We start from the raw sequence: 11,066 nt of genomic DNA, 5'->3' as shown, positions 1-11,066 counted from the left end.
GGATAGTAGACATTTGTAGTGTCAAATGTATATTAGAGTTGAGAGAGTGAAGGGACCGAGGAATGCAGTTGGGATTGGGGGAATGGGTGGTCGAAGTTGGGTTGAGGGATTGGGGTGAATTGTAATGGTGGTCGAAGTGTTGATTGTTGTTGATATTGTTGTTGGTGGTAGTAGTAGTTAGTTTGGGTGGGTGGGGTATAGGGACTTGGATCATGAGATGTTGTGGCAATAAATGTGTGTTGTTGTGTGGTTTGTGTGTGATGGTATGTTTGTTGTGGGAATGAAGATGTTTGGGGTTGGAATTATGTTTGGTTCGTTTGTGAGAATTCTTGATGAAAGGTAGGTGGGGCTGTTTGTGGTGTTGAGGAAGAGGAGGCATATTGACGCGGGTCTGCCAAAAACTATTCTTGCAAAGTGGTACTCACATCACCAGACATTACCAAATTTTTTCTTTCTTTCCATTTGTTGTTCTCACTGATATTCAAATTGGTATACACATCATTCCTTGTATCGTTCTTATTTAATCTATGGTGTTCTTGAAGACATCTCGGTGGAGGAGGGATGGTTTGAGCAAACCCAAACTGAAGTCTGACTCTGTCAGTGTGATGCATTTCCACCAGATGAAAACAAATAATATACGTAGTCGCACTCCACACCCGAGCATCTCGTCGAACACAACATGGGTAATCTGTGTAGGGCCTCCACAAACACTGTAACACAAAAATAAGCATTAGGAGATGCAAAACATTCCATACGAGATAAGCATTAAGAGATGCGAAATATATGGCACGATTGTAAGCTTTCAATTTTCCGTATCTTTTCACCCTCGAGAATGTTTCCGTCTAGCCAACCGATCAAGTGCCTCTGTAGATGCTCGAATGTTTGTGTGTTCGAGAGTTTGATCTTCAACGGAGACTTTGTTGCTGAAAAAATAGTGTTGCATCTCTCTTCATAAATGGAAACGTTGGAAGGGGTTCTGAAGACATCTTCAATAGTAACACTAAGCCTTTGATTGTAACTGGTGTGAGTGCAAATGAGCAATCCTATCTTATCTATAGGCAACAAAAAAAATATATGCGCTCGGCCATCTATTGGCCAAACCTACACATGCTCGTCCAACCTATGCCTTACTCTTATATTCGTTTCAACGGATCGACCAACGGATGCACCTACCATATTATGTTGTATTAAATTTATTTAATAAAATATCTTATTAATTAATTTATTAAATAATTATTAGTATATTTATTTATTAAAAAAATTATTAATATATTTATTTATTTTATTATTAAAATTATTATTTTTTTTTAATTTTTTATTATATTTTAACCATTTAATATATTAAAAAAAGAATTATTATTATTAAAAATTCCATTAAATCAATTAATAATTAAAAAAAACAAAAAAACCCTAGTTATGGGTCGGCCAACCCCTGGCCGAACCCAAACTAGGAGAAAAAAATTACATCAGTTTGTCCACCCCTTGGCCGAACCAATGTTGCAAAGTGTGACATTTTGGTATTTTAGTTTAAGTATGTGACATCGTGGTATTATATTTTCAAAAATGGGGCATTGTGGTAAAAAAAACCGAGTTTGCATTTAGACTACATGTACATTGCTTTTATATGTTGAAATAAATGATATGACTGTTAAGGGTTATGTTGTGCTTATATATATATATATATATATATATATATATATATATATATATATATATATATATATATATATATATATATATATATATATATAACTCAATGGTTAAGCATGACCCAATCCGCTTTTGAGTCCAGGACGACTTAAAAGATTTGGTTTAATTGGTGGGGCCAACGAAAGGTGTTTTCCCTTCTTCTCCTCAGCTGGGCACGCGTGGTCGGTTGACCCCTATGCCAAATAATTCATCGCTTCCCTTAACTGCAACTCTGCCTGCACCAACGACTAGTTTTCATTGTCCGGGCAGCCTTCCAGGATGACTAGCACAAGCTACCCGCCCATGCTTTCACGCAGAATTCTTGGCTGTCACCTATTTTTAGGCCTGGATCCTGGATTCCCAGCCCAAAATAGAGACTAATGGTCATGCGTTAGGGGCATTATAAATACCCTTTATTTGAGATGGTAGGTTAATTCAAATCTTATCCTTAACCAATAAGTATATACAATTTCTTCACTCAACCAATAAGTATATACAATTTCTAAAACTTCCATACCAGGGATACTACAATCAATAGAAAATGTTATAGTATGAGCTAAATAGAACAGTTATAATTTAGATCATAATAAGAAGTAACAACATTGATTACAAGGATAACCATTCTTAGATTTAAGCACGTAAATACCTACCACCTCTTTTTTTATTATAAATAGGGTTACCTAAGCATCTTGAATGAGGAGGAAACCCATTAATCTGATTTAGAGGCGCATACTCTAATGGTTGAAACTCATGCATCTTGATTATAGGCATCTAACGGTATTTTGGCATCATGAAATAGTTTGTCGGAAAAATACTGTTCACATGTCATACCACCAAAAGTGCACTTATTAAAATAAGGGTAATAATGATAATCATTGAAACACATGTATTCTGAATCTAAACAGGTTATCTTGTTTAGATACAGAATACATGTGTTTCAATGGTTATTCTCATTACCCTTATTTTAATAAGTGCACTTTTGGTGGAATGACATGTGAATAGTATTGTCCCGACAAACTATTTCATGAAGTGGAGATGCCAAAATACTGTCAGATGTGGCATGCTTACAATCCATACGCATGAGTTTCAACAATTAGAGTCAAATGCGCCTCTAAACCAGATTAATGGGTTTACTCCTGATTATGCTCAGGTAGCCCTATTTATAATAAAAAAGGTAGGTGGTAGGTATTTATACAACCAAATTTGAGAATGGTTATCTTGTTGCTATTCATGCTCCCATGCTTAAAAAGATTGTAAAATAATTTCTAACTTAGAATTTAGGTTAGAGGCAAAAATAGTTTTATCTGATTAGTAATCGATGATGTTGTTACTTTTTATTATTACTTCTTATTATGATGTAAATTGTAATTGTTCTATTTAGCTCACAATATAACAAGTTCTATAATAGTATGGGATTTTAACTTCTATCAGTTTTTTGTCCAATGCCACTGGTACTTCCCATGCATGTCATGATTAGGGTTAGGGGTGGCAAAACGGGCCGTGGCCCGCCGGGCCGGCCCGCGCACCCGCCAAAAAATGGCGGGTTGGGTTGGGATTTTAGGCCCGCCGCTCGTCAAAGCTAGCCCCGCCAAAACCCGCCGCCCGCCATAGCCCGCCCCGCCAATGCCCGCCTCCCGCCAAAGCCCGTCTCTCCTCCAAAATTCCCTCTTTTTTAGTTAATTTTAGTAATTTTAATTCTTGATGGTTTATTTTATATATTTATTTATAAATATATGTAATTTTTTTAAGTAAAATTTGTTAAAAAGTTGCTTTTATAAAAAATTGTTTTAAAAAATAAGTGAAAAATTTAATTAAAAGGTAAAAAAACCTATTAATCTATTAAAAAATGAAAAAAAAAATATAAAAATAGGCGGGCAAGCCCGCCGCCCGCCAACCCGCCATCTTGGCGGGGCGAGCATGATTTTCATGCCCATTTCACTTGGCGGGCATGCCCGTCCCTCTCTTTTTTTGGCGGGCTTAAGGCGGGGCGGGCGGCGGGCGGGGCGGCCGGCCCGTTTTGCCACCCCTAATTAGGGTTGGACAAAGACCGCTAACCGACCCAGCAAAGCTCTTTCCAGCTTATTAGCGAGCATGCATCTAAATAAACTTGTTTTTTTTGTAGTAGTGATAATCACGTGGTTCTTGTTGATATGAGGCCACTAGTAAGTTTACCATGTTTCCTTATCTAAATTAAATATAACATATCGTAGCATATTCCTTATATAACTAATACGATAAGCTATAAATCTCACTATATAATACAAATTTCGTAGTGTCGTTCAAACACACATTTTTATTTAAATGTCTCTCACTTTCATATTCCTTATATAACTAATACGATAAGCTATAAATCTCACTATATAATACAAATTTCGTAGTGTCGTTCAAACACACATTTTTATTTAAATGTCTCTCACTTTCATGTGTTAACTAATCAATATTAAATGATGTATTATTGATTGTTTTAAAACACAATGTCAATCTTTTAAACATTATAATGCATCATTTGACCCTACTAAGATAACATTTTGACGGTGAACATCTTCTTGGACCGTGAAGATGTTTTTTTAGACTCTTCCTTCTATGGGTCAAAAACACTACATAGGTAATGTCAACATTATTCTTACCCCATTAGGGGCACATTACATTCAAGGAATTCAATAATAGTTCACCTTCAAAGTCCTAACGCTTATTTTACATATCAAACTTAAGATTCTTCCATAAGTCACAATGTAAACTATATATGTTCCTACAAGAATCAAATGTTATATCGTGTCACATATTGAATTAGTTTGTAGTCTATTATGGAGTCCTCAATTTTTTGAATGAAGTCAAATCCATGAAACTTAAAGACAACAATGCTTCACATGCTGGATGAAGTTGGGGAAGAAATGACATTTATCTTTCCAATTTTAGGGTTCCATAGATATGGTATCTTATGATTACCAACACAAACGTTACCACCACCAAAAACCATAACAAGTTTATTTTTAGATATGGTATATCTAGTTTACTTTTATATTGGTATCAGTATGCTAGAAGCTAAATAGGATGAGACTCTATCATCATTATTCAATGCATATGGTTTCATACACGCGTGCTGGGTGGTTTTTGCTTTGAATTGAATGTTTTTCATAAAAAGCACACTATGATTGACTAACTGCAAAGAATCACATGACTGATTTATAACAAAATTTACCGAAAGCAATATCATCATTTATCGGATGATCCAGTCATTGTAGAAAGAGATATCTTTTATTAACGAGATAATTTCTTTGATAGTTTTCGTTGGGCGACTTGACGCAACTTGGCTCGCATGAAGTGAAATAAAAAAGGGCATAGCAAACCTTTCCTTGCAAATAATTTTGCCAACTAAATAAATGTTGGGCAGAAGAAAAAAAATTATTAAAACTTCTTTATAAATATTTTTGTCATTCAATAAATTGATTTGCATATTTTGGAATAACAAAAGAGTTGGATGTATAAAAATAGTAAACCGTGGAAAGCATTGAGTTCTAAACAAGTTTACTCAACACTCGTTTATAAAACTATATGCATTTAATGATGATGATGCTGGTTCCCTTCTACTTAGTTTCAATGGCTATTGATCCTATTCTTTAATTGTAATTGATCATGTTCTATTTTGAGATAACTTTGAAGATATAAGTAAACTAGATTTTTTAGATCAATTTCCATATTTAAACTACAATTGTATTCGGATTCTAGGTTACTGCTGACTCCTCCACAGGTACCTGCTTAGCCACACGCACAGGTAACTCCTTAGTAGTAGCAATTCTAACAGTCTGGTGTCGGGGTGCGCTGAACTGCGCGTGTTTAGCCAACCGTTTTCAGTGAGAATCAGTCAAAAGATGTCTTCCAGCCCGTAGTTGGGAAGCCTCTACCTCATCCTATCAGTCAGTAGCACCATCTTTACTCGTGGTTAGTTCATAAAAAGGTACAAAATCTTTTCCTTGACAAAGTATGGAGAGGTATAACAAGATCTATCCTTTCCTTTGGAGAACAGTTCATGGTAGATTGATGACTAATGAGAAAAGGTACAAAATGCATATTTTTATGATGATAGATGCCTAAGTTGTCAACAAGGGCATGAACCCGTCATGCACATCATAAGAGAATGCAACAAAGCTAGAGATATTAGGTCTCCAATCATTCAACCTTACCATTGGGTTAGGCCTTGTCCCTTGGCTTGAATGGAATCTTAGGAAAAGTTTAAATGTTTTTAATGGCATCTTCAATACATATGCATAAAAGCTTCTACTAGTTAATGTCAAACAGGGCCTGGCCTTTAGTTAGTTGTCTGATTGTCTCTCTTTTTCACCTTGTTTGTATCAAACAAGTTGCTTCTTAGCTATTAAAAAAAATTCAACATAGATAAAATTTCTTAAAGAAATATATACATATTTCATCAAACAGCCCAAAATGCTCAGTAAAACTGCTTAAAAGTTAAGAGCTATCACACAAAAAGTTATAGAAACAAGGGGCATAGGGCTGCAAACTGTTTTAGTCAAATGGCCTAAGCTTGTATGCATATCTAACAAAAATAAGAAAACTAGCAACTTGTCTAAATATCTAAAACACGGGATCACCCACAAGCCATTTTTACATTCATTTGATCACCCTTTTTAACTTCAAAAAGCCCTTCTAGTCTGAATTGGTCTAGTTAGTGTTGAATCTGGAGAGGTCTATGGTGTTTCCTGGGCAACATCATTTTCAGTATCTGAGCCTTCCATGTTTTTCCCAGGGCGACGAGTCTTAATCAGATAATGAGCCACAGATTTGAAACCCAATTTAGTCACCTTACATAGACAAATGAAAAGAGAGCAATCAGCTCCGGAATATCCATATCTTGACCCCCAAAACAAACCACAAATAACAAAGAAAAAAATGAAGGAGAAAGATTCATTTAAAGAAAGGGAAGAAAATAGAGTACTCGGAGCTACAATTAGTTTTTCATGAATAATAAAAATATAAGGGGGGGAAATACAAATGTCAAATTGTGCAACTAACCTTATTGTATATATTGCCGGTTGGCATCCAACCATTTTTCCTACGGCAGATAGTGCAGTTGCAAATTTCTCGACAAGAAGGGCAAGTCCACTTGATATTGCAATCAGCTTCTGTCACATTTTCTCCATATCTATAATACAGTAGTAGAAAATCACTATTATTAAAATTGACATTGACAGCAGCTAACTCAAGACTATACTTGTTAAGTTTCAAACAGAGCTAACACTTGAGGAATTAGAATAACAGAACAGCATTGCATTCTTTTTCAAGTTTCAAAATGAAAATAAAAGGGTCTTTTTCTCAATCTGAGTCTCAACTAAAGCAATGTTACCTCATGTACAAGCAATCTCCACAAATCATCCCTTGGGGTAATTCACATTTGTTGCAACTGGTCATCTGACTAATAGTTATGAGCCTACAAGCAAACTTCTAGTAAAACTTCAAGGAAACAAGTAAGTATGGAAAATTGATGTGCCAACTTTATGCATTAAAAGAAGAAAGAAGATAAATAGTTCTTCAATCAATCAAACATAAAACCATAATACCTGCATTGGTGGCATTTCTCTCCCTTGGTCGGATCATATATCCGGTCCCCATCCTCATCATATCCATCGACATACAATTCCCAATCAGTCTTGCAATCCCCAAGAAGCTTCTCATGCTCTTCAGTATAAACTTCAGGCTTTGTACCTTCTGCTATATAAATCTCCACTTCCTTCTTTTCGTTTCTCCATGAATTTTGTTGACGATAATTAACAGGTGGTACAGTCATTAATCTGTAAACTCATCAATCATAAATACAAAATCAGTTCCTCTAATCATATACTACCAAAACTCAAACACGTTAGGTTAAATGCTAAGCATGATTTTAGGGCTTTCCAAACTTAATTTCTCTCGTATAATAAATAAATATTGTAACCTAATTAATAATACAATCATTAATCAGTAATGAGATAATGTAATGCATGTTTGAATAGATGAAGCAAGTAAGTAAGAAAACCTAGAAGAACGTCTTTCGGATTGATTAGTCGGTGACGCGATTTTCCTGACGAAAACGCGTGGTGGTTTCTTGAGCTTAAGGGAAAGGTTTAATAATCCAAGTTTTTGCATTCTCTCAGCGTTCTCTTTCATCCTTTGTTCTCTAATTTGTTCGTAATGCGATGAAGAAGACGAAACGACAACAGTGTCGCGTTCTGTTTTCGCCGTTTTGGTGATGGAGCCATATTCACTGTCAGAAGAAGATGAATCGCTTCTCCTTCTGCGAGTTCCCATTTTCAGTTCTCACACTGTTTGTGTGTTGTGACTATTTGAGTTTTGTTTTGTTTTAAGCAACAAAAGGTGAACTGAAATGGCAGGATTTTCAATTAAATTCTTTCGATTTTCACTGAATACAGACAAAATTTCAATTTCTACATGCTACCTCGGCAAAATACATTTTACCCTTGACTTTACGTTGAGGTCCTTCTACCTGGGACAAATTTTATCCGCCAAATTTAAACCGACCAATCGGTTAATTATTTTTTGCCATTGGATCGGAATAAATAATGGGTTGATTTAGTTGTTTAATTTAGATATTATAGAGATGTTTCAGTCTATTCGAATGATTATTTTGAATTTGTAAAAAACTTAATCAGATCGAACTCAATTAATATTTATTTTATTTATTTTTAATACTATAAGACTAACATATTATAAAAATAAAATTCACAATATTATCAGCATCATTTTTATAGTTTAACGATAAAGTTCTATTATCATACTAATATAAAAATATATACTATAAAATTTTGAATTTTGAATGATATATAGTTTGTAGTTTAAAGTGTGATAATGACATAAATAATAGTAATAATATTAGAAACGTTATAACATAATAATAATCAATAATAAAATTGCGGTTTATGTCGGATTTAAGTTTTAGGCCTGATACTGACCCAAATTGACTGATTGCCCACCCCTACTTCCACCAATTCGGTACTTAAGTTTTAAAAGTCCCATTTGATCATGTAACTCTTAAAACAACTTTAAGTTAGTCCTTTTTGTTAGATTCGTTAGTCAAAGTAAAAAAAAGTCTAGTTGACATAGACGTAGTGCTGATGTGAAAATAACATTATAATAAAAAAATCTCAAAAAAAAATTCAGAAATCCCTTAGGAATAAGAAATCGTTAAGGCTTTCTTTGTGAGTTTTTAGGGGAAGTGAACACTTCCAAAACCAAATTTTTAAAAAACTATAAAAATGATTTTATATAGAACCATAAAATAGTATTTATTATCACAGTATTTTTAATTTTCAGAATACTATAACAACATAAAGGATATTTGGAAAATTTTTGTAAACCCTCAGAAATCCTCATTCAATACAAATTTTGAATTATTCTCAGTGATTTTTTGTGTTATGAAGAAAAATAAACTCTCTTAAACCCTCCCAACCAAAATCTTTTTATTTTTTCCACTCAGTTCTTCCTATTTTTCAAAACTCTCACTTCCATCCCCTCCAAACTCCCAAACAAAGCTTAAGGGATATTGAACAAACCCTAGAAAAGAAAAATTGTGAAGGCGAAGAGGAGAAGAGGTGATTTGCAAAATCAAATGTGTGTTTGGAGGAAAAATTGAAGACGATATCAAAGAAGGAAAGTGAAGATGTTATTGAAGACACCATTGTTGAATATTCCTTATGTTGTTGGTATTTGTCATAATTTTTATCTTTTTAAGGATTATATGCATTTGGTTCTTTAATGTTTAGGGTTTCAAAAATATTAATTTTTAGGGCTTTGTCGTTTTCAAATTTTATCTGTATCGGTATTAGGGCACAGTTTAATTTCAAAATGGATTTGAATAGGTTGAAATGGACGAATATTTACATTGATGAATTCAGTTTCGTTTCACATGACTCAATGTGTATTGGAAAATGTCACACGATAGTTTTTTACTTATATAAGAAATAATGATTAATTTGGTGCAGTCAAGATTCAAAATGGGATAATTAATGTAGTAGTTATATGAATGGTTTAAAATGTGATAAATTAGATTATTTGCAATATTGTTTGCTTTTTAAATTTAAATATGGTGTGTAATGATTAGTGATTGAAAATGACGATTATGGACAGAAATTAGTGCAAATTAAATGGGGTTATTAGAATAATTTAGTAATATTGATAGTATATTACTTTCTTATATTGTTATTAGATATATTAGCGAATCATCTAACAAAGTGAACCAACTAGCCAAGTGGTCGAGCATGTGTTTCATGAGGAAGAGAAACTGTGTTCGAAATTAATAGTATAAATAATTGTATTAATCAAAATTTATTATTAAATATATATCATTATAATCAAGATATAATAATAATAATATTATCCTAATAAATATTTAAATTAACACCTTATTTACTATTTTTTTATGATACATAAAAAAATCATTTGAAAAATTAATGTCATTGAAATTTATATTAAAATAAAAATAAAGTAATAAATAATGTTATTCTTACTTGGTCTCTTTTATCTTTTATTTTAAATTTTTGTTGAATAATTATTAATATATTTATTTTTTATATAATTATAATTATATTGTATTAGTTATCATTTTAGTAATTATTAATATGAAGTTTATGAAAAAATGATTAAATTTTTATGAGTTTTTTTTTTAATTTATAATTGAAATTAGAAAAGAAATATCAACTGTATAATTATCATTATTACTATTCATAACTTATAAATTATATTAATTTTATGATATTGAATTAACCAATATCCAAAAAAATTTAATTTTTTTTGATATTTTGATTAATTTGGATATCATATCCGAGACCAAAAATTGGAATATTTCGGATAAGCATCTCCGAAGACATCCTCTCTTAAAAAAAAAGTAATTTCGAAAATGCATCTCCGAAAACACCCTTAATTGATGTTTTCGGATATGCATTTTTGAATGCTAAAAAAATCTAAAGAAAAAAAATTACTTCGCAAATACATTTCCGGAGTATGGATATTTTTGGGTTTTCGCTGGAGGTTCTTCTCATAGGAAGGTCTACAAAGAAATTCTCCTTATCCTCTTAGAAGAGATAAAGAAAGAATTCTAAATTTTATTATTTTTCTTGTTTTGTGTTTGGTCAAATGGTAAACCCTAGATTTGATAACAATTGCAAAGCCCCTTTCTATCATAAAACCTGCTACATGTTATTAAATTGAATCTAGAAAAGACATATAAGTGTATCAATTGGTTTTTTTAAATGCAGACTGTGCATGCTCTTAAGCTCCCGGACCATTTGTGTTTCATCATTACTCTGCCCCCCAATGATGAAAATTTCTCTAAAATCATTCTAGTCTCTCACCATGGATAGAATTATCAT

General features: G+C 32.8%; 1 protein-coding gene across 1 annotated transcript; it reads right to left on the bottom strand.

Annotated features, from left to right (window-relative positions):
* Nucleotides 1-5,591: 5,591 nt before the first annotated feature.
* LOC131623584 (uncharacterized) lies at nucleotides 5,592-8,073 on the bottom strand. The gene is made up of 5 exons (XM_058894583.1): nucleotides 7,718-8,073; nucleotides 7,263-7,493; nucleotides 7,049-7,132; nucleotides 6,718-6,847; nucleotides 5,592-6,506 (listed from the first exon to the last, which is right to left on the bottom strand). Exons 1-5 carry the CDS (start codon nucleotides 7,987-7,989, stop codon nucleotides 6,393-6,395), a joined length of 831 nt encoding a protein of 276 aa, XP_058750566.1. The 5' UTR covers nucleotides 7,990-8,073; the 3' UTR covers nucleotides 5,592-6,392.
* Nucleotides 8,074-11,066: the final 2,993 nt, after the last annotated feature.

The sequence above is a fragment of the Vicia villosa genome, unplaced genomic scaffold, assembly GCF_029867415.1.
Source record: "Vicia villosa cultivar HV-30 ecotype Madison, WI unplaced genomic scaffold, Vvil1.0 ctg.000074F_1_1, whole genome shotgun sequence".
Taxonomy (NCBI): domain Eukaryota; kingdom Viridiplantae; phylum Streptophyta; class Magnoliopsida; order Fabales; family Fabaceae; genus Vicia; species Vicia villosa.
The sequence above is the reverse complement of the archived record's forward strand: the minus strand, read 5'-3'. Positions and strand labels throughout refer to the sequence as shown.

What these genes read in the sequence shown, in the direction of transcription:
- LOC131623584 (XM_058894583.1), bottom strand. Translation starts at nt 7,989, where the DNA reads ATGGGAACTCGCAGAAGGAGAAGCGATTCATCTTCTTCTGACAGTGAA. An exon ending in GAGAAATGCCACCAATGCAG is followed by an intron (nt 7,133 to 7,262) that starts GTATTATGGTTT and finishes GTTTGCTTGTAG; the next exon opens with GCTCATAACTATTAGTCAGA. An exon ending in GGAGATTGCTTGTACATGAG is followed by an intron (nt 6,848 to 7,048) that starts GTAACATTGCTT and finishes ACTGTATTATAG; the next exon opens with ATATGGAGAAAATGTGACAG.